The sequence below is a fragment of the Myotis brandtii genome, unplaced genomic scaffold (assembly GCF_000412655.1).
Source record: "Myotis brandtii unplaced genomic scaffold, ASM41265v1 scaffold303, whole genome shotgun sequence".
In the NCBI taxonomy this organism is placed as follows: Eukaryota; Metazoa; Chordata; class Mammalia; order Chiroptera; family Vespertilionidae; genus Myotis; species Myotis brandtii.
In genome coordinates, this window is record NW_005361573.1 from 3572306 (window position 1) to 3595790 (window position 23485).

At 52.6% G+C, this 23485-nt stretch overlaps 1 protein-coding gene across 7 annotated transcripts in view; it reads right to left on the minus strand.

Moving 5' to 3' along the window:
- AP1B1 (adaptor-related protein complex 1, beta 1 subunit) overlaps positions 1 to 23485 on the minus strand; it is a 48149-nt gene that overhangs the window by 6403 nt on the left and 18261 nt on the right. For 3 of the 7 annotated variants that reach the window (XM_014542504.1, XM_014542502.1, XM_014542503.1), the window contains exons 2-16: positions 20521 to 20583; positions 17383 to 17488; positions 15744 to 15879; positions 14742 to 14987; positions 13367 to 13557; positions 12346 to 12567; positions 8947 to 9067; positions 8392 to 8487; positions 7284 to 7399; positions 6797 to 6962; positions 4073 to 4171; positions 3446 to 3705; positions 2651 to 2852; positions 1850 to 1870; positions 1089 to 1232 (exon numbers count right to left, since the gene is read on the minus strand). In XM_014542504.1, coding sequence (XP_014397990.1) covers positions 1089 to 1232; positions 1850 to 1870; positions 2651 to 2852; positions 3446 to 3705; positions 4073 to 4171; positions 6797 to 6962; positions 7284 to 7399; positions 8392 to 8487; positions 8947 to 9067; positions 12346 to 12567; positions 13367 to 13557; positions 14742 to 14987; positions 15744 to 15879; positions 17383 to 17488; positions 20521 to 20557 — 2163 coding nt within the window. In that variant the 5' untranslated portion in view covers positions 20558 to 20583. Of the gene's footprint in view, positions 1 to 1088; positions 1233 to 1849; positions 1871 to 2650; positions 2853 to 3445; positions 3706 to 4072; positions 4172 to 6796; positions 6963 to 7283; positions 7400 to 8391; positions 8488 to 8946; positions 9068 to 12345; positions 12568 to 13366; positions 13558 to 14741; positions 14988 to 15743; positions 15880 to 17382; positions 17489 to 20520; positions 20618 to 23485 lie in introns of those variants that run through there. The other 4 variants (XM_005869732.2, XM_005869731.2, XM_005869734.2 and 1 more) reach the window with 2 other exon arrangements.

Sequence of the window (23485 nt, forward strand, 5' to 3'; positions counted from 1 at the left end):
GGAAGGAGGCCGAGGAAGGCGAGGACAGCCTCCTGAGGAGCCAAGGAGAGCTGAGGCCCAGAGCCCAAGGCCATCCTGGGCCTCCGCCAGGGCCGTGGGCCTCCCTGGCCGTCACAGCCTGTCCTCTCCACAGAGGCAGGGCTGGCCTTTAATTGCGGAAACTGGTCTAAGGACAGTACCTAAGGGCCCCTTGCTGGCAGGCCCCCTGCTGTTTGGCTGCCCTTGTCATCCTGGTCTCAGCTTAGGAGCTGCCTCTTCCGAGCAGCCTGTCCCCTGGCTCCTTCCCTAGTGGTACAGGGAGTGTTTGCTGAGCAAAGAGCTTGAATTAAAGCCCTGCCCATCTGCTGGTGTCACCCTGTGGACATGCAAGTGCCTCTCAGGCTGTCATCTCACTCAGATGGCACCCAGCAATGGCAAAAGGCTCAGGCCCTCCTGGACAGCTTCCCCAACATGTCCTGTTAGCAAACGTCTCATCATCTCTCCAGCTGCCAACTCCAGGCACCTCAGAGCCATCTGGGCAGTAGCCTTCAGCCCACCCTGACCCTATGCCAGGCACCTCTTGGTTCTTGGGTCGACGCTCAACCTGGGCTTATTGATTATTTTTTAAATTACAGGTGTAGGTAGGTGCACAGTCCACAGATCTCATTTAAGGACAGAGAGGAAGCGGGCATTATAAAACGTCTATTATCAATGAGAGGCACTGGTTGGACAGCACTGAGAAGCGCTGCTCCAACTAGATGGGACTGTGCTAGTTCCCTGGAGGATGCCGGCTCTCCCTCACCTCCAGGCTTTCCCGCAGGCTGGAGCCCTCTCCCCACTTTGCCTGGCTAACTCTGACTTGATCTGCAGGCCTGAGCGCCAGCTTCCCTCTGGGATGCCTTTCCCTGGCCACCCCATGCCTGACTCAGCATCTCTTCCCTGGGCTCCCACAGCCCCCAGCTGCCCTGGGCATGGTGCTGGCAAACTGCGGCTCCTGGAGCCTGCCCCGCTGGCCTGAGCAGATTCCGTGGAATAAGCCGATTTAGGAGCCCGCACATCAGTCTCTAACTTCTCTCCGCTCTTCCCACGAGAGGAGGCATGGTACTTACTGCTTTGGGGGCCACATATGATCCTGACAGGGTGCCCACGCCACTGGTCAGGTCAAAGAGATCACTCAGGCCACTGCCCATGGGTGCACCTAGGTTAGCTGGTACTGTTGCTGCTGGAGGTGTCACGAAGTTGGGGCCCCCGATCTGGAAAGGAAAGAGAAGGGGTCAGTGGCAGGCACCGGAGGCAGGGTCATCAGGGGCCTGGGATGAGTGTAGCCACCTGGCTCTTTAGAAAATAGGGTGGGTGGGCCAGGAGGGGGCCCCACAAGGCTTCTGTGACATCAACTCTAAGTTGCAGAAATAAGAAAGAGTGAGGTGGGTGGAGAAGAGAGGCCAAGCTCTCCTGTGCCCTGCAAATCTCAAGCCTTAGGGGTGACCTCTAGGAAAGCTGGGGACACTTGTAAACACTCAGTCCACGGATAAAAGGGGCACCGGAGGCACACTGCTGTGAGAGGGCTGTGCTAAGGAGACGGGAGTGTGCCCTCCAAGATACCAGAGAGGGCCCAGGGGGACAGAGAGGGCCAGCGATCCTCAGGATGACCAGGCAAATTGTCACTGGGTAGTGAGGATGGGATGAGGAATTCATGGATTTGGGGGCCCAGGGGCAGGTGGACTGCCAGGACAGAGGCTGCCAGGACACTGGATAGAGGCCAGGGCTCAGCAGGGAGGGCCTGCTTTGACATCATCTGCCTCTTGAGATGTTAGGCCAGCGCTCTCAGGAGCAGGGACGAAGGCTTGGTGACGCAAGGGTTGAACCGTACCCCTTCAGGCTCATCCCCCATCTCCAAGCAGAAGCAGGCAGGGTGAAGAGAACAGGCAGCCACATGCAGAGAGAAAAGCCAGGAAGGAAGACATACAGAGAGACGAGGTGAGGGGGGGGCGGGTAGAAAGAAGGAAAGAGAGAAAAGATTAGTTACTGCCGCCCCATCCAAGATGAGTCTGGTGCAAGGCTGTGCCAGGACTAGGAGGGGCCTAGACTGTTTCCATGATGAGCACTAGCCCCCGGGTCTGACCCTACCACCCACATCCTGTGCCACAGCCTCGGGATCTGAGCTGGCATGACTGAGTGACACAGGTTCTGCTGCCCGCTCTACCTGTCTCTACCAGCTCCTGAAGGAGTTCCAGGGAGATACCCAGGCCAGTCTCACACCACCTTCCTACAGGGGAGCAGAACTGTCCCTGTTTCTCTCAGGCCCGCTGGGCTGCTGCCGCAGCTGGTGCAGGGTTTGGGGGTACATGGACACAGATCTGGCTCCTTCAGCCTTACAGGGCCAAGGTGCCTGCAGGGTCAGACGCGGGGGAGGGACTAGGACTGGCCTAGCCTGCCCCAGGTCTCTTGGGGCTCAGTGGCAGGACCAGGGGCTAAGTCCTGTGTCTGCCATTTAGCAGCTGTGCTCTCTCGGAGGGAAAGTCTCCTGACCCCTTTAGCCTCAGTTTTCTCACCTACACGTAGGGAGCTACATGATCACCTTCAAGGGCAGAGGTGCCCTGCACAGGGCGTTCAGTGATTGCTCCTCGGAAGAGCATTACCAATGGCATCTAGAGGGGTTCCCAGGACATACCAGGCTGTCAAGGCCGCCACCGAGAAGGTCCACAGCTCCCATTTGCACCGAGGAGGTGGCCAGGGGTGGGCCGCTCACTGGGGGGCCGAGGTCCAGGTTGAGGAGGTCACCCAGCAGGTCCCCCTGGGCGGGAATGACATCTGGCTGCTCACCAGAGGGCGCTCCAGCAGGGGCTGTCTCAGGGCTCTCTGTGCTCTCGCTCCTTCGGGGACGCAGGAAGGAGAGGATCAGAAGGGTTGGGGGCAGACGGTCTCAGGGAGGTCAGAGTCCCCAGTCTCCAGGGTCCTCCCCCAGGACAGGCACTGGGTCTCCTCATTGTCCCTTAGGGGCTGTCTACATGCCTCCTCTTCCTCCCATCCCCCTGCCTGTCCATTTCTCAGCTGTCTAAGCGATGCAGCTTCATGGGGAGGAGAATGGTATTTCCACCACTCCGCCCACTCTACCGAGAAGACTGGATGCCAGTCCCCAGGGGACTTGGCAACCAGGCCAAACCAACCACCTGGAGCGGCAGAGGAGGAAGGCGAGAACAGTGCTCTGGAGTCAGAATCGTCTGAGCCCAGCTCCGGGCTGTGGGACGCTGCACCAGGCACGCCCACTCTCCATGCCCACTGTCCTCGCCTGTTAAATGGGGCACCTCTCAGATCTGTTGTAAGGATCAAACGAGGTCACCTAATCAACACCTGGTGTGTAGTCAGCATTCGATAAGAGTTGCTGGAATTATAATTTCTCTCAGACTCGGGCCTGAGCACCTGTGCTACTGAACTGAGAAACCGGCAACTGGCCCACTTCACTCACGAGGCGGTGCGGGGCGGCAGGCTCTTGTGCACCACGCCCCGGCCCCCCTCCACAAAGGCGCTGGGCGGCTTGTGGTAGACGGAAGCCAGCGTGCCGATGTAGCAGATGAGCTCGTCCAGCAGCGTGGGCTCGATGAGGTCTGTCTCTTCTGAGATGAGCGGCTTCTCGGCCAACACCACCTCCTTGGCAGCCACTGGGTCTGTGGAGAGCAGGCGCCAGTAGATGTAGCCACGGTCCCGCAGGTCTGGGTTGTCTGAGTCCTGGGGGCATGAGAAGCTTGTGAAACTCAGAGCACAGCGACCGGGGAAGGGGAGGTTCAAATGGACACGGCCCAGCAGCCTGCCCCCCCACTTTCCACTCTTGCGCACCCTAGCAGGCCATGCCCACTCCTATCTCCGTTCCCCACTCCCCTCCATGGCAGCCTGCCCTCCCTGCCTGCATATGAACCCTCTGGTTCTCATGACTTCCCTCTCCCTGCTCATTTACACTCTGTCTCAACTTCACTCCCTGACCCCATTCCATCTTTTTTGTCGGTGACTGAGCCAAACCCACGGCGGTGCCAGTCTTAGGGGCAGGACCACCCAGGTCTGGCTGCTTGGACTGAAGCAGGGAGGCTAGGACACCCACCTGAGTGGCCAAGCTGAGGACCTGCTGCACCAGCTCCTGGGTCTCCGTTGGCTTCTTCAGAAAGAGTTTCACTATGGCTGTCAGCAGCTGTAGCTGGACCTGCAGGGAGACAGAAATGACAAGGAAAAAGGGGCTTCATATGGGACAGTAAGAAACCCAAAGAGGGCCTTGAAGAGGAAAAGGGTGCTGACGGCCCTGGAAGCAGAGACCAGCTTTTCCGGGTTTGGGGGTGGCCGCAGAACACACTAAGGTGAGCAGAGGGTGTTGGCAGTGCTGAGCAGCCAAGACCACTCAGGAAGCAGTGGCCACTGTACTATTTGGCAACCCCAGGCAGGCCAGGGGATGCTGCCCTGCCCGAGGGCCCAGAAACCCAGGACTCCAGGCCTCATGGTGCCTCAAGGAGCTCACAGCTTAAAAAGGCAACATGTGTAGCTGGGATGCTTCTTAAAGGGACCATCTGTCAATAACAGAGATGCTGCCAGTGAGGCCCAGGGCACCAGGCCAGTTGGGCCCCCAGAGCCAGCCTGTTGTTGAGCTGTGCTTCCACCAGACGGTGGGCCATCCCTGTCCAGTCCTCGCTCAGCCTGCGCCTCTTACCTGGCTGCTGCCTTCCCCTGAACTTGCCTCCTGCTGCCTGCAACCTGGCCAATCCCTCCTCACCCCCTTGGATCTCACGTTGCCGCAGCCCCCACCCCCTGCTTCTGCAGCCTCCTGACACTCTCATAGCATCGACCCACAGGATGGAAATGCCGTCCCCTGGCGAGAGCCCTTGAGAGCAGGCAGATCATGTCTGTCACAGTTGTATCCCTGGTTACTGTGCAATCTAGTGCCCAGTGCATAGCGGGCACTAAGGAAAAACATGCTGACTGAAGAAACAATTCTCTGCACATCTCATTTTTGTCAGTCCTGGGACAAGAAGGCAGCCTGAGGGCTCTTGAGCCAGGGTTCTGCCAAAGACAGGCCTGAGGCCTGTCAGGCAGGAGGGCACCTATAAAAACAAAGGCTAATTACACTGGTACATGGGGTGGGCTGACAGCAGGAGGCAGGGGGGAGGGCAAGTGGTCTGTGTCTGGGATTAGATGAACCAGAGTCCTTGCAATTTGGTTACACGTGGGTCAGGGGAGCAGGGGGCTGGCTGTTTTCAAAGCAGGAGGCGGCCCTGGGACTGGCTTCCAGCCCTGGCTCGAACCCCTGGCTGGCAGTGCAGCTAAAGCCATTCACCCTGTCAGTGAGGGAAAGTCAGTGAGGGAGAGGCGTGGCCTACTTCACGGGGTTCTTGTGAGCTCTGAAGTCTAGCAGCTGCCTTGGAGCTAGAGTTAGACTGAACACCTCAACGGAACTCTGGTTCTATCACTTCCCCGCTGGGTGGCCCTGTACAAGTCAGTTCACTTCTCTGAGTGTGTTTCCTCATCTATAAAATGGGCATATACCTCATAGGGTTAATGGAAGAGTCAATATGACAACAAATGTAAAGAACCTATTGGGTATTCTGTTCAAGACACAACAACTGTCATCATCCTCATCAATACCAGCATGGCCGCCACACAGGGACTCTTTTACCAAGTTCTCCCCAGCCCCAGTCAGCTGGCTGCCTGGAATCGTTCCTCACTGCCTGGTGTGCTATGCTGGCTGGCAGCTCGGGTCACAAGTCCAACTCCTCCCAGCCCCTACCAGCAGCCCTCCTGCAATGACACCATCCAGGCAGGGGCCAGACGTAAGCTGGGATGATGACGCACCACCCTGGCTAACATTTTCTGAGCTTCCCATCCATGGCTGGAAAGGCCAATGAGCCTAGGGCAAGGAGCTCAAACAGACAATCTAAAATAAGTTCCTGCCCTGGCTGGTATGGCTCAGTTGGTTGAGCATCACTCCGTGCATCAAAAGGTCAGGGTGCATGCTGGAGGCACCGATTAATGTTTCTCTCTCAATCGATGTTTCCCTCTCTCTCCTGTCTCTCTAAAATACAAATTAATTTTTAAAAAAGATAAAATACATTCCCAAACTGCAAAATACTAAACAAGTATTCTTATAAAAGCTTTGAACTATATTGTGAACCCAAGAGGCAAAGAGAGCAGGCCAGTTAAACTAAACCACCACCACCACACAGCTACTGTTTGCTAAGCAACTTTATATTTCTCCTGGGAGCTATGGTTTAGTACTTGCTAATTCTGTGTTTAAGATGACTTTATAGAACATAAGAACCACAAAGAGTAATACTTGATTGTATACGTGCGTGTTTACATGAATAGAGGTATGTGTATACCTGCTGGTATAATCCTAAACTCCCTCTCAAGTATCCCCAAGAAACCAGTAAATAACATTAGTGATCCCCGGGAGAACTGGCGGCCAGGAAAGGGGTAGGAAAGAGAGTTTTCACTATAAATGTTCTTTTGTACCTTTCCAATTTTGACCCGAATCAATGTATTAACTATCAAAGAGAAATAGGAAAACCAAACCGGAACGCTTTGCCTGCTTTCGGTGCACACCATCACAGACCGTTCTCGCACGTCCCTCCCTGAGGTACTAGCGGTGGGAGGGAGAGGGGCCACACCTGTCCCCCCACAGCACTTTCCTGTCTGTCCACACCATCGATGCAGTATTAGCAGGGGCAGGGCCCTGAGGCCGGCAGGCTGAGGGGAGGGTTTCACAGCAGGACGGATGGCAGTGGTGCCACTGCCAGGCATGACCCACCCCTGGCTTGAGCTGGCCTGCGTGACGGCTCACCTGCGTGCTCTCGTCATGGAAGCCCTCGAGGAAGCTCTCCAGCAGCTCGTCCGCATTGTCAATCCGCTCAGCATACTCGCCCACAATCCAGATCATGGCAGCTCGGGCCTCGGGCTCATCCAGGGAGTCCAGGTTCTCGCACAGGGTGGCGATCACGCTCTCATACCTGGAGACCAGCACACAGTCAGCAGTGAGCACTGAGGGAGCCCGGCAGCGCAGGGGAGGCCCAGCAGGGCCAAGAGAGACAAGCAGATGCCCCCACCCAAGGCCCCAAGAGGTGAGTAAAGGGAGCTGAGTTTTATCTGTTACATTTTAGTTATTTTGGTCTGGGGAGCAGAGAAGGGGCAGCAAAGGAGAAATAAAAAGCCAAGGGTTTCCTTTGAGAATGCTGCCTGTGGCCCAGAAGTAAGGAAGAGGGGAGAGGCTCCTCCTTGCTTTTCCTTCCCACAGAGTCGCAGCAGCCTCGCAGGGAGGGACAGGCACGTACTTGTTGGGGTATTTGCGGAAGATGTCCTTGATGACCACGATGGCTTCCTGGACCACGTAGTTCACCTTGGTCTGGATGAGATCGAGCAGCGTGCTCACGCAGCGCTCTGCAGATTGCTGTGTGGGAAGAGGAGAGGGTGGGTAAGGCCCCGGGACCCATTCCCAAGAGAACTTCTAACAACCGTGCCTTGGCCAAGGGCTCAGTCCTGCCTTGCCCACCTTCCTTGTCACAGTGGGAGCACAGGACAACAATGATGCCTTGGGACAGCAGGGCATAGGGAGATAGAGTTAGACTGAGGGGGAGGCCAGTGGAGCTTCTGAGAGTGGGAGAGTCCTTGGAGCTCCTCTAGGCAAGCCCTGAGGACAGAGTGACCATGCACCAGCCTGACCTCACCTCACTTCTACTTTTTTCCCCAGATGGTCTCCTGCGACAAAAAACGCTTAGAAAAGTTCTGTTTAGACATCCCCCCCGCCTGCCCGCTTCCCCCAGCCCCATTCCAACATGCTGCGCTAATGCCCTTGTGGGAGAGATCTCAGGAGGCATCACAGGTGCCAATGGGAAAATGTCGTAAGGGACTGAGGTGACCAGCTGTCCCAGGATCTCCCAGCCTCCAGTGGACCCATTTAAGGAGTCAACTCAGTGGTCAAGGAGCATCTCCTTAGGCAGAGAATGGTACGGATGAGATGTCAGGACACGGGGGTTTGCAGAGCCCTTGGGAGCGTGGAGAAAGGGGCACATGGTGAGCTGAATCATGCATGGCCCTTTTCAGAACCTTTGACAGGCACAGGCCCTGACCCAAAGCTCCATGAAGTGAAGGTTAAGTCTACCAGGGCCACCACCAGCTGGGGCTGCCCCATCAGCATAGCTAAGATGCAGGCGAACCCATGTCATGGGTCCATTTCATTTGCAACAACTCGAAGGCCTAAAGGAGATTACAGAATGAGCCCAACCAAACCTGCACAATGGTGCCTTGGGGACTCTAGCAGTGACTCACAGGCCTTCCTGGACCACAAGAAGCTGACAGATTCTGCTAGAATCAGACCGGCTTCCTGCTTTCAGCTCCCTTCCCCTCCCTCACCCCCAGCTGAAGAGAGTCCCAGAGCCTTACCTCCACCTTGATGGCGCAGCGGCCAATGGCTCGCACAGCCTTCCGTACAAAGTCTACATCCACCTCTGTCGCATACTCTTTAAGCTCTGCCAAGACCTGTGGCCCCAAAAGAGAAGATGGGATTGGAGGGGATCTAGTGGGGCAACCACCTAGAACACCCCTGGGCAGTGGGGATGCACAGACCCCTAGAAGGATGAGATTCTGCTTCTTGCTAGAGGTGGAAGCCCTGAGGGAGGGAGAAAGCTGGCAGGTGCTCCAAGAGAAAAGCAGGGAAGAACTAATTGGTAGGGCTGGACAGCCCTTGTTTAGGTTGACCTAGCTAACACACCCACCTAACTACCACTTTTCAATGAATGGATAACAACAGGGAGAACAAATTCTTTATCACAACATTTGTTTCATGCTTGTTTACAAAACCCCATGCCCTGTGCTAAGCACTCTTCACGGATGAACTGTTAACAGTGAGACCAGGCGGCCTGCCCAGAGACCACAGCTCGAGGGTGGTACTGCTGTCCACACCCACGCCCATGCCCCCAGCCACCACCCTCTGCCGACCTGGGCGATGTTGGCCTGGGAGGCCAGGCGGATCATGATGTCCAGCTTCTCTAGCTTCACGTAGATGGGGTCATTGTACTTCACAAAAAAGACTTTCATCTCGTGCTTCAGGATCTCAGGCCTGGTGGCAGGGCAGGGCAGCCCAAGGAGCAACAAGCAAGCAATTAGTTCTGAGAAAACCTCTTCACATTTGTGGGGACATTTCTGGGGTGTGAGGTGAAGCCTGACATCCATGAAGGCAGTGGCCACCATGGCTGCACGCTTCTGGGCAGAAGGCCTACTGACTGGCTTGAGCAAAGTGGTGACTGGTCATTGCATGTCTAACCACATCCAGGAAGGGAAGGGAATAGGAGCAGGAACAGCTTGCATTCTAGAGGGAGCAGGGAGCAGGCGCTGGGCTTGGGGACCAGGCCTTGGTTCCATCCCAGCTTGTGCCTCAGGCACCTACGACCTCACCCAGGTAACGAGCATGACACTGTGCCGGAAAGCAGCACCACTGCAGACCCTGTGGGGACATTTCTGGGGTGTGAGTGAAGCCTGACATCCATGAAGGCAGTGGCCACCATGGCTCTACGCTTCTGGGCAGAGGGTCTACTGACTGGCTTGAGCAAAGTGGTGACGGGTCATTACATGTCTAACCACATCCAGGAAGGGAAGGGAACAGGAGCAGGAACAGCTTGCATTCTAGAGGCAGCAGGCACCAGGCACTGGGCTTGGGGACCAGGCCTTGGTTCCATCCCAGCTTATGCCTCAGGCGCCTACGACCTCACCCAGGTAACGAGCATGACACTGTGCCGGAAAGCAGCACCACTGCAGACCCGTCTCTAGTCTTAAAAAGTCCCGGAGTCCCGGACCTCAGCTTTTGGGAGTGTTCTCACCTTTCCCTAAATGAGAAAGGTGATTAACTGTTTGTATAAACAATATGTTCTACGCGAAACCTGCTTTCCTGCTGCATTTTGTTGCTGAGGGAGGCGTGTGCTCTATGTGACCCCATCCCCGTGGAAGGTAGGGAACATAAGGAAATCTGTACATGGACTCCTCCAGATTCCACCTGGACCCAGCTATGTACCCTCACTACATCAATAATTTATCTCAGCCGGAGGACAACTACGTGACTCCCATGAGTCCTAGTGAATCTGAATGGGGGTGGTCCTGGGACCCCGGCACAGACTCCTACATAGCAGGGCTGCTGTGAAGCAAGATGATCAATAGCCTGCCTCAGAGGCACTGGCTACACAGGAGCCATCACCAGTGTCACTGCTCCTCTGGCACCACCCACATCTTTGAGATGAGGAAAGCTGACAGGTGGAGAGGCTTGCACCAAGTTACACACGTAATGCTAATAAGGATGGGAACAAGATGGCATTCACCACCCTCTGCTCTTACTCTTACACGTTTCCAGAACAGAAAAGAGGAAGGCAAAGGAGTGAGGACAGAGGGTGAAGGGAGAAGACACACAGAGAAGGAGGAGGGACCCTGGGAACTCTGTGCTGCTGTGCAAGCTGCAGGGAGGTCCTGGCAGAGCAAAGAGCCTCCGTCGTGCCTGTGGGGGCAGCAGGATCCGAGCTGGGGGGCAGCAGGAAGACGTGATTTCCGCAGTCAGGACTTGGCACAGCTGCCCAACCACTTGTCGGGACTGCGCCAGGTGGTGCCTTGGCAAAAGAACATCTTAAGAGATTTGCCATGTTAAATATAGCCCAGGGAGCCCTTCACACTGATCAGGGTCCGTACGTCACTGCACGTTACTAATCCCACCCTGCAGCTGCGACTCCCTGTCTTACCCCTTGGTCTAGGCCAGCGGTTCTCAACCTGTGGGTCGCGACCCCTTTGGCGGTCAAACGACCCTTTCACAGGGGTTGCCTAAGACCATCCTGTATATCAGATATTTACATTATGATTCATAACAGTAGCAACATTACAGTTATGAAGTATTAACAAAAATAATTTTATGGTTGGGTCACAACATGAGGAACTGTATTTAAAGGGCCAGAAGGTTGAGAGCCACTGGTCTAGGCACTGAGAGTGCTTTCCGATATTTAATTCCCAAACCTGCACAAATGTCCCAATTCCACTGATATCTCTGGGCCCCCAAGAATGTCCTCAGAACCAGACTGACGCTACAATGACAAGGAGCGTGTGCTGTCTTCCAAGAGAGAATGTCTACGAGGCCCCTGTTCCCATGGCCTCACTCCCACCAACGGGGCTACTGTAACACACAAGGATCATGAGTGAGTTGCTAAGAAAGCCATTTGACCAAAAAGGCTGGTAGAACTCCAGCGTTCAGCTCTACTCTGCAGAGCTGCTGGGCTCCCTCACTGGATCATTCCAGAGACTTCCTCCTGCTCTGGGCCCTTGATGTGGCACTCCTGATTGCTTTCAGCCCCGCCCACTGCGGGCATCAGGCGCTTTCCCTCATAGGATCAGTGGCTTCCTGCTGCAACTGTTTCCATGGGGCAGATGGAAACAGGTTGCACAGCATTCTGAGCGACTTCACATACCCCTCCCCTGGCCCTGAGGCTGTTGCAAAGTTCACACCATGCCTCACCTCCTGGAGTCCTCCGACTTCTGGGAATTCTGGGATTTAACTAGCACTACAGACTCTGTCTCCAGGAAAAATCTACAATCACACACACACACACTCGTACTCCCCATTTCCAAAGGGTTCTGCGGACTGTGGAGTGATCCATTGTCTGTGGTTAAGAAGCTCTAAGCTAGCCCAGCTGGTGTGGCTCAGTGGCTGAGCATCGATCTCCCCATTTCCAGAGGGTTCTGCGGACTGTGGAGTGATCCATTGTCTGTGGTTAAGAAGCTCTAAGCTAGCCCAGCTGGTGTGGCTCAGTGGCTGAGCATCGATCTATGAACCAGGAGATCACAGTTTGATTCCCAATCAGAGCACATGCCCGGTTGTGGGCTCGATCCCCAGTAGGGGGTGTGCAGAAGGCAGCCAATCAATGATTATTTCTCATCATTGATGTTTCTATCCTTCTTTCCCTCTCTCTTCCTCTCTCTGAAATCAATTACATATATGTTTTTTTAAAAAAAGAAGCAGCTCCATGCAAGCCTTTACCTGGCCTGCTACCTGGTTAAGCTAAGCCAGGGTTTCTCAACCTCAGCACTACTGACATAACAGACAAAACAGTTCTCTGTCCTATGCATTGCAGGATGTTCAGCCGCATCCCTGGCCTCTACCCACTAGATACCAGTAGTACCTCCAGCTGTGACAACCAAAAACGTCTCCAGATGTTGTCAAATGTCTCTGGGGACAAAGCTGTCCCTGGCTGAGAACCTCTGTAAGCTATTGACTTCCTGCACGGGGACATGTCCATTTCCCTTTAGGGCCCTCTTCCCAGCAGCAGAACCCCAGCAGAACACACTGCATGTGTGAGGCAGTCCTGGTACCTTTTCTGCACGATGAGGTTGATGTTGCGCAGGGCCACGTACTGCAGCTCAGGCTCAGCGGACAGCAGCGTGACCAGGGGCGGGGCCAGCTTCTTGAGCAGCGTGCCATAGTAGTCCAGATCCTTGGACAACATCTCCATGAACTTCATCAACACCTTCACAGCAGACAGCACCACAGCAGAGTTGGCGTGGGAGAGCCTGGGAGTGACCCGCTCACAGATACTGAGGTCCGTTTCAAGGGGATAAAGAGGAGAGACAGACAAGGGGCAACACCCTGTTTTTAGTTATCAAGATAGCACTTCTTTTTTAATGAAAGAGCTAGATCTTGGTTTTGCTGCATGTAAACTGAACCTAAGCTCCAATTTCCTCCCCTAGAAAATGGAGATGATGCCAACTTCACAGAGTTGCTGGGGCCTACATGAGACAATGCATGTAAAGCACCAGCAGAATGCCAGGCATGTAGCAAATACTTGATAAATGTCAATTCCCCTCTTCCCCACTGTGAGGATGTTCAAAGTGGCAGAATATCACGTTGGTTAGGACCAAGGGTCAGGGAGTCCGAGCGTGGTCACCCGCACAGCTTCCTCCATCTAAGGGGGTTTCCTTACTTGTAAAATGGGAACAATAATGGGACTGACTTTACAGGGTTGCGTTAAGGATTATCAGATGCATGGGAAGCACCAGCAGAGCCTCAGGTTCCCAGTGAGAATTCAGTGAATGGTGGCTCTGATGCTGTGCACCTCCTTCCCTCAGCCCGAGGTGACCAGGGTGTCTGTCAGTTCCCAGGTCAGGTCTTGGCTTCTGTCTTTGCCCACAATGAGCAGTGCGCTGACTGCCTGAAGGAACCACTGACAGCCTGGCTCTGCCCTCCCTCGGGCTGTCTGAGGATGGTCTGTGGGCAAGGACCTGGGAAGAAGCCCTCTAGAGGCTTAAGGCTCAGCTCATGATTAGAGCACCCCCCGCCCCCAACCTCCTAGGACCAGCGCCAGCTGGGCTGGCAAGCAAGGGGCAGCTTGCTCACCTCTGGGCCTCTCGGTCATCCTTGGGCGTGTAGTTGGCCAGGCAGTCCAGGATAAAGATCTGGCCCCATTCAGTGCACTCGTTCAGGGCTGTCAGCAGCTTGTTAATGGACTGAGGGTTCAGGTCGAGGAGGTTGCTGCTGGGGTGAGACTCGGCAATCTCTGAGAGGGCAGCTACTGCATTTGCTACCACCTAGTTGAGAGGGTGGAAGGGGCAGAGGCTGAGGGCACTGCTCACAGGCCAGAGGGCAGTGGAGCTAATGAGGATTATCAATCAGAGGTTGAATAGCCTGAAAAAAAATTACCCGAAGGGTAGGAGCACAGAGACCCACTCTAAGCACTCACCCTACTGGCGCCTCTGTAAACTGGCACTAAAATAAGTGCACTTGCCATTCAAGAAAAAGAAGAGGGGAAACAAAGGAAGATCTAGCTCCAGGTGCCTGGCCACAGAAAGCATTCCCTGGTCCCTGACACACAGCCCCCATCTACCAGCTACAACAGCTCCCATCAGGGCTGTCAACAGTGCTCTGAGCTAGAAGGTCCCTGTAGAGCCCCCGGGGCTGCAGGAAACACCTGGGGACGAGAGTGCAGAGGGGCCTGCCAGGTGAAGCGCTGGCCCGCAACCCATTTTCACCAGAGCAGCTGTTCTGGTGTGTGTTCTGCCTGGCTTTTAACTTTCCCCTATGACAGTGCTCCAATGGCCATCCCTGAACTGGCCACTCAGCGCCGGTGTGTGATCAGTGTTTCTGTAGGAAACAGAGTGTGCTGGCTGGGCTGAGAGGTTTGTGCATTTCATATCAAACAGGGCCTGAGAACTGCCCTCTAAACCGCTGCCACCGCCGTGTGTGAGGAGATGAGTCCCACTCCCAGCTACGCCCTGGTGCCCAGAGTCCAGGCTATGCTACTTCCGGGGTGACCTCTAGGTGGGGAAAGGGAAAAGCACCTCACATGAGAGCTCACCGATGGTCTTGGTGAGAAGACAGTGACAATAACAGTGACTAGAAGGAGGGTACTAGTCTTGGTTGCATGCCCTGAGTGCCAGCTGTACTAGCCACGTTACCTTTATAGCTTAAGCCTCACAGCACTCCTGCCAACCATGCAGAATTAGAGCCACCTCACCGATGAAGAAGAGGGCTCTGGAAGGTTAGGCAGCTTGCCCAAAGTCACACAGCTTGGTAGAGAGAGCGCAAAGAAGGGAATCCAGACTAGTTCGCTCCAAAGGAGGTACCCGAACCACGGCCGGCATGAAAACAATGACCCCACCCAGCAAGGCTGACTTCCAGGAACTGGGGACTGTCTGGTGGGGGGTCAAGCCAAGGTCTTCCCGAGCAACGCACGCAGGAGTGGTGGAGGGGCAGAGGGGATGGAGCAGCTTACCATGGGGTTAGAGTCGGAGATGAGGTCTTTAAGTGTGTCCAAGAAGCCCTGGTCCTCGACCAGCTGGGCGTTGATATCGTGAAGCTTGGCCACACACACAGCCGCTGTTTTGCGAACATATGGGTCCTCATCCTTCAGGCACTTCCGGAGTGGCTCGCACAGGTACTCTGTGATCTTGTCTACGCGGATGCAGCCCATGGTCCGCACGGCCAGGGCACGGATCAGGGGGTTGGGGTCCTCACAGTCCTGAGGGGGACCAGCCATTAGCCAGGGGCAGGAGTGAGCCGAGCAACATCAGATGGCTGCTGTGGGATCTCCCACCAATTGCAGCCAACAGCATCATCAGTGCCATGGATGGGCATCTAGCGTATGCCAGATACTGTGCTGGGCCTCTGTGCTTGGCCACCTCTGATCCTCACAGCATACAACACTCTTCCCGTTTCACAGGTGAAGGAGCGAACCTCTCAGGAAGGTCGCTAGCTCACCCAGTCACAGAGTGGAGCTGTGATTCAAACCCACATCCATCCAGCACCACAGCCTTCAGTCTTGCCACTGGGCCACAGAACCCTTCCTTTGCCCGTATCTGGGCATCCACTGGGTAGGGGAGCTAAGGTGCACAGAGCTGGCAATTCAAGTGCCTGCTCGCTCCTCGGTCTGGAGGACGGAAAATGCAGTAGGAGTGAGTCTAGAGGGAGACATAAAAGCTCGCAGACACTTGCTGTATCCTGCCCTCACGCAGGCAACGCCTCACCCCTGTGGCACGCAGGGATCAACAAGGCGTGTGCAACTCCCCATGGAATGAGTTAGCAGGGGCTGCACCCTCTGATTTTCTGGAGAGCGGGAGCCCTCTGCTGGAAGATGAAGCCCTTGGCTGGGAGTCAGAGGGCCTGGAAAGGAGCCCGAGTGTTCCTACTCAGGGCCGTAGCGCCTCACCCCAGGAGATCAAGGAGGCATGGAACAGTGAGCACCCATACCCCTCCCTCTCACCAAGCTCCTACTCACCTTCACAAAGGTGTTGACGGCCATGATGGCCATGTCAGGCTGACTCTTGGCATAGTTCATCAAGTACAGGTACACCAGCTTCTTCAGCTCCAGGTTGTCCGTCTGCATACAGTTTACCACATCAGGGAAGAGGGCACTAGAAGGTCAAAATGGCGTCAGTGTGGGGAAGGCCGAAGAAAGGAAGAGGAAGATTTTCCAGGCAGCTAATGGGGAAGGGGGATGCGGGGAGACAGTGAGTAGGAGGAAAAGAGGAAGATAACAGGACCTCCTAGCAAAAGGGAGAAAGAACATCACTATGCTGTTACCATGAATATCTATTAGTAAAAATTGAATTCCAAAGGATGATTTTAAAAATGAAAAAAAGTCCTTTTTTCTTTTCCCAGGGGTCAAAGATGAGCTCTGGAGCCCATCAGCCCTGGTTAAAGCCCAGCTCTGCCTCTTGTTAGCTGTCTGAACTTGGGAAAACTCCTTCATCCCTGCCCAACCCTGACTCTCAGTTTCCTCATTTGCAAGAAAGGGGAAACAAAACCCCATTTCTCTCTCCTTCTCCCTTCCTCTCTGAAATCAATAAAAATATATTAAAAATAAAAAAGAAGAAACATCAATGATGAGAGAGAATCACTGATGGGCCGTCTCCTGCACACCCCCTACTGGGGATCAAACCTGCAATCTGGGCCTTTGCCCTGACTGGGAATTGAACCGTGACCTCCTGGTACATAGGTCAATGCTCAGCCACTGAGCCACACTGCTGGGTGGATTATCCCCATTTTATAGAAGATGATATGAAGCTCATAAATGTCAAATATGGGAATTGTAAGGAACTGCTGGGAAAACATATCTGAAAGTATTCTGCAGACTCTCAAACACGGAGCAAGTGTTAAGTTGTTGTAAAATCCAGTCCCTGCCCTTGACTTTACAATGTGGTGGGCAGGTAAAGACAAGTACACATAAGAGGAGAATAGTCTAGAATTAGTGCTGGGTGACAGGAACATAGAGAAAATGTTGCATTCAGGGCAATGGGCTGGGTGATGAGGAAGGCAGCAGGGAGACACTGAATGGGTTTTAAAAGATGGAAAGACAAGCTGGGGACATGGAAAAGGGGAAAGGGACACGCCAGGCAGGAGAAAAGCATGAACAAAGGTGTGGCAGCAATTCTACACGACTGCTCAGGCAACCAGATGCAAACCAGAGGCTGCCAACTGGCGCCAAACCCAACAAACTCCATCTGCAGGTGTGTTTTACGTGGGCAGTGTTCATTTCTTTGTGTAATATCACCTGGCAATCTGAAGCAGGGAGATTTCAAATGAAAAATCCAACTTCCCATTCTTTGGAAAAACCAGAAGACCTGGCTGCACTGGTTCATTTTCCCCAGCTGGCAGCAATCCTCTGTGGTTTCTGACAGGGCTCGTGCCACATCCACTTCATCGAGCACTGCCTTTCAACCTAGTCCACTTCACTCACCCCATTACTGCCTGACTCCACCAACATTGGAGATCATGACCCCGCTGCAAACAAAGCCTTCTGTTCAGAAAGGAGGTGCATGAAGGGAGCTGGATGAGGGGAGATGGGGGTCCCTAGGGAAGCCCTAAAGGAGAGATCTGAACTGGACCCAGCTGCCACCCAGCCTCCTCCTGCACACCTGACATCTTTGCCCACTGTCATTGATGCAATCACTTTCTTCACCGCCTCCTTCTTCTTCTCCTTCTTGTCGCTGTTGAGCTCTGCCTTCAGCTCGAAGATCTCCCCTGAAAGAGGAGGCAGGCATGAGTGATCCATTCCCACCTGCCAGAGGGTGACTCCCAGTCCCCGACTTCCAAAAGAGTGAGAGGGAGGCAGGTAAGACACTCCAGGCTACCAGCTGAGGGCAGTTTTAAGCCCCTGGCCTTGGGTGGGGCAGGCAGCAGAGAGACAACTGTTAGGAGAGGAATTATCAAGATGAAAGCTTGGAGGTCACACTGGATTGAGGAGAGAGGAACTGTGAATGCTACAGGGTTCTGAGGGAGACAAAAAGCAGGAAGGCAGATCCTGCTCACCCAGATGTCTAAAGACACACAGAGGGAAGCAAAGTCCTTTAGCCACCCTCACCCAAAGCCCTCAAGGCAGTGTGTAATGGGACCTGGGGGCTTAAGGTTTGAGGGGAGAGGGTAGGATTTGCTTGTTTCCCACATTCGCTTTTCCTGTTTTCCTAAAACCTCCAGTTAAAACAGCTCACTCAGGGTTTCACTTCCTGTGCCACAGTGGTTGCTCAGCTCTGAAAATGGGAATTCAGCTGCTCTATCTAACATGCAATAAACTGTCTTAAGAACTTGATGATCTGGAAGAAGCAAATGAGGAAGTAGGGTTGTTTGGGGCCCTGCCATGGAGAGGTAGCCAGAACCCCGATAACCCCAGTAAAAGGTTAAGAGGGCTGACTTTGGAGTGATGGGCTCTCTAAACAACAGCCACCAGCATTACCTGAGCCTTTCCCTAAGCCAAGTGCCACACTAACTTCTTCCCACACTTTTCCTCATGTCATCCTTACAACAACTCTGCATCTCCCCCATTTTACAGATGAGCAAACAGAGGCTGTAAGAAGTCCAGTAACTTGCCCAAGGACACACACCAAATAAGAGGGAGGGCCAAGATTCAAAGCCAGCTCTGCTAGCTCCAGGACACTCACTTTGCTTCTCGGGACCTGTACTCTCGTCTGTACTCTCTCCCTTGACGGGAGCACTGAATTTTCTCATTTAACACAGATGTGAGTCACTCATTTCAGTGTGTGGCACTCAGTGGACTGCATTAAGGGTGGTCATTGTTATGACTAATTTATCACATGACCCTCTGTCTTGGCTATCTCTTTTGAAGGAATAAGAGCCCTAGTCCCTCTCAAGTTAGTTGGGCCGGGGCGGGGGGGTGGGGGGGGTGAAGCAGACTATCACGTGGGACGTAAGAGCTGAGGAAGCTCTAGATTAGATGGATTTACAGTGAGAAAAAGAAAACTTAGCAGGTTTTTATCGTGACTGAATAACGTGGTGTTTACCAAAGAACTCGAAAAACAAGGTTAATTACGAACAAACGCACAGCACAGCCCAGGGCAAGGCCAAACTGAGGGCATTGCTCAACAGACAGGAGGAATCTGCAGACCTTGCAGTTCAAATTCATGGCTCTGTAGGGCTGAAGGAACCCATACCCTTCTCCTCCAAGAGACTGTGGGGGCCCTGTCTCACAGCTGTGGAAGCCAAACAGACCATGATGACTTTGACCCTGGGCCCTGCTGCAGGGCTGCCCCTGCTTTGCTTGAAACCTTTGGCCGGTTATAGTACAACTGGCCGTCAATTGAGTCACCTTAGCTCCAAGAAGGCTGATGAGGTGAACTTGGGATCTCCCTGCATCTGAATATCTCCTTCCTCAGTGACCAAGCCTACCTCCTCAATCACATATGAGGCATCTGATTCTGTCTACCCGACTGCCACCCACCTAGCTCAGGCACCATCATCTCCACCTCTCACCGGAGCTGTGGTACTGGTCTCCCTACTCGTCCACCAAGCTTCACTTTTTTATTAGACTCTGCCTTGGATCTTCCCTTGCTTAAAAACCATCACTGATGTCAAATTTGGATCCAGGCATCTCTCTACAGACATTGTCCTCAAAAGAAAACCCACATTAAAAGACCCCCACCACTGACACCCCAACACACTCAGCACTAAGTTCACCCCCTCCAGCCTGCTCACCAGGCCATGCATGTCAGACCCCTGCACGCCTTCCCAACCTCCCATCACACTCTTCAGTGACTTGTGCCCAACTGCTTTCCTTTCCCTGAATGTACAGTGGGCAGAGCCCTGGCTGAGCTCCGCTCCCCACCCCCACCCCGCCTTTATCAAGCTAGGTCCACCCAGGGCCCTCCCACAGCCTCCAACACTTCCCTTATCATAGCACCCACCAGCCCTTTAGAGTAGTTACTACTTAATAAGCTGTCTTCTCTGCTCAACCACTAGAACGCCCGTTTAGAGACTGTCTACTGCACATGGAAAGTGTTTAATAAAAAGTGGCTGGACCAATACGTGAAATGCTGAGGAGGGGCAGACTTCAGGTCCGGGCTCAGCTGACCCAACAACAGACTCTTTTCATCTGGTCAGCAGGCCAGTGTCAATCTCACTCGGAAGGAAGGAAAGGCCAGTCAGTAGATGCTTACAGGGTCAAAGCATATTTATCAGCTGCTACACAACTTCCATTTCCCGAAAAGCAGAAACAACCACAATATGCAACAATATAAGACAAGCTTAGCACATTTCAGTGCAGCAACTCAATAGACTAAGACTGAGTCGTCAGACCTGTGGGGAAATGTTTATGATAATGTCAAATGAAAAACAGGATATAAACTCTGACTTCAACCACATAAAACATGTGCCCAAGGATAAGGACCAGACACACACATATGCCGTGAGGCTTCTGATAGCATTGTGTGCTTTCTTTCTTCCAAGAAAAACAAAACAAAAAATCATATTTAACAATTTTAAGCCACGGGGAAAAGAGGGCTTTTTTTTTCTTCTATACTTGGAGCTGGTGTTCTTCCCTTCTTGAATTCTAAAAGAAGTGGTCAATTTCTTACACCATCAACCGTTCAATTTTCTGGAGCCACAGGGTTAAAAGATGCTCTGGATGATTCCCACTACTTAATTCTAGGCCTCCACACCCACTACAACTCCACCCACCCCCGCCCACCATCCCTGCAGGGAGCAAGCAGAAGAGTTGGGCAGGGAAAGAGTAGGACAAGACCCCACAATGAAACAAACTGTACCTTTCTTAGTTGTGGTGAAATATTTTGAGTCCGTCATTTTGGTCCCTTATCTGTGGCCAGACTCTGCAAGACAGAAGAGAGGGATGACTTTCCACTGTGTCCATTCCATTTTCAGTTACAGAGCACAGGAGGAGGAGGGGGAGAAGGATCCAGCACACGGTAGTATGGGAAGATAGCTTCTTTTTCTTTTTAATTGAACTTACTGGGGAGACATTGGTTAATAAAATTATATAGGTTTTAGGTGCACAATTCTATGATACATTATCTATATATTATAGTGTGTTCACCATCCCAAGTCAAGTCTCCTTCCATCACATGGTAAGAAAACCACACAATCCAAAAACCAGACATCTGAATGGAGAAAACTTACTCCATTCAAAGAGGCTTAAACATGTAATCCACTAACATCTTTCGTTACCATGTGCACAATTCTATGATACATTATCTGTATATTATAGTGTGTTCACCATCCCAAGTCAAGTCTCCTTCCATCATCATTTATCCCCCTTATATCCTTTTTAGTCTCTCTCTACCCCCCAAAGATAGCTTCTTATCTCTTTACTGGACAAATGAACTAGTAGGTAATGGCTGATCAGATTTTAGAGGGTAATTCTGAAGGATCTAGCAAATTTTTGAATGTGCATACCCTCTGACCCAGTTCTACTTCTAGGAATCTCTCCCAAAGAAACATTTGCACAGGACATAAGGGTTTTTACTACAGCACTGTCCACAGCAATGCACCATTGGAAATAACTTAAGTGCCCATCAATGAGGGATTGGCTAAATTCTCTGAAAGAACCTGCAGATTAAAAAGCACCTAACAAGCATGGTTACAGCCGTCCCTTCACGGTGCTCACTCTGCCCAGCACTGTTCTGAGTGCTTTGCATGTGTTAACTCATGAAAGCCTCACCACAGCCTCACAGAAGTACTATCATTGTCTATAAAGTCAAATGAGCTTGGAAAATGCCAAGTTTAAAAGGCTACAGAGATTTATTCTCTCCCCAAGTTTTCCCAAGTTCCTCTAACAGAGATATGCATTATTCATTTGTAGAGAGGGCTAGCATCTATACATTGCAGGCTCGATAGCACTGCCCAATGAGGAATGGCCAGTTTTCTCAGGATATCTCCTACAGTAAAATTTACAGTGGGAAGTGCTGTTCTAAGGCAATGGGACAAAGAAAGTACCCGGGCCCTCTTGTTCATTCAACAAACATCTACTGGGCACCTAACCTCGCTAGTTCTTCTTGGTCAACAGCTGAAAGATAAAAGAAGCTAAGCCCTGGCCAGTGTGGATCAGTTGGTTGAGTGTTGTCCCATGCACAGAGAGGTCACCGGTTCGATTCCCCAGTCAGGGCACGGGCCCAGGTTGTAGCTAGGTCCCCAGTAGGGGGCCTGCAGGAGGCTCCATCCCCAGTAGGGGGCCTGCAGGAGGCAGCTGATCGATGTTGATATTTTTATTCCTTCAATGTTTCTATCTCTCTATCCCTATCCCTTCCTCTCTCTCTAAAAATCAACGGAAAAAAATATCCTCGGATGAGGATTAACAACAACAACAACAAAGAAGCTATCATTAACCAAGCCCCTATTAGAGGCAGAGGCTTTACACACATTATCTCATTTAATCCTACCAAAAAGTTAACTGCTTTTAACCCCATTTTAACAGATGTTAAGTAATTTGCCCAAGGCCACATGGCTTGTAAATGGCTAGACTAGGAGACCATTTTAGGTCCATCTGAGCTCAGCCCCTGTGCTCTATTTTTTGTTGTTAATCCTCACCTGAGGATACTTTTTTCCACTGATTTTTAGAGAGAGTAGAAAGAAGAGAGGGAGGGGGAGAGAGAGAGAGAGACAGAGAGAGAAACATAAATGTACATAAATGTGAGAGAGACATCAATTGGTTGTCTCCTGCACGCGCCCTGACTGGGGACGGGGATCTAACCTGCAACCCAGGTACGTGCCCTTGACCAGGAATTGAACTCCCGACCCTTTGGTGCATAGGGCAATGCTCTAACCACTTAGACGCATCGGCCAGGGTACCTGTGCTCTACTGATGAAGGAATTCTGCTTCCCCATCTGATACGGAGGACAGAACTCTGACAGTGGCTAAGGACGCAGTTCAAAAAACCTTCAAGTGTAACCTTTCAGTCCCACCTGTACTTTCACATGGTAAGAAAACCACACAACCCAAAAACCAGACATCTGAATGGAGAAAACTTACTCCATTCAAAGAGGCTTAAACATGTAATCCACTAACATCTTTCGTTACCATGTGGGAGAGAGATGGTTACTGGTCAGACGAGTGTGACGGGTCAAGGATCATTTCAAGTCTCTAGAAACAAAGCCAACGTAGCTCTTCTTCAGCCCAGCTGTACTTTTCCAGGCTAAGCTTGTACTGTGGCAGGATGGCAACAGGGCTGTTCCCCAAACAAAATGCCCATAGATTTTGTCTCAGCGATCAGTAGGAAACAAATATGTACTGTCTTGGGGCTGCCTTACATCCTTTGTGGGTCCCATTAGGATAAAGGAATAAAGGCTTGGCTGACAACATGGTACAAAGAAAAAGACCGAATTCTACTTTGCTTCTGCTCTGCAAGGTTGAAAGGGGTGACAGTACTTTTCCGTGGGAGCTGTGGGAAAGAGCCGCAGAGGCCGCTGCATCTGATGATGCCAGTCCCGCGGTGGGGACTCTAATTGCCACTCCTGGCAGCAGGAGTCGGGGCTGGAGGCAGATCCACAAAGGGAGCACCCACATGTCTGGTCCACAGCTCTATCCATCCTCCCCCTTCACACCTGGCCCAGGGCTCCACACACGGCCAGTGTTCCGTTGATAGACTCTCTGACAGCTCTGTTATGCTATGTAACTATCTGGCATTTGTTTCCCACAGTTTGCTTACATTAAAAACAATTTTCGCCCTGACTGGTTTGGCTCAGTGGATAGAGCGTCGGCCTGCGAACTCAAGGGTC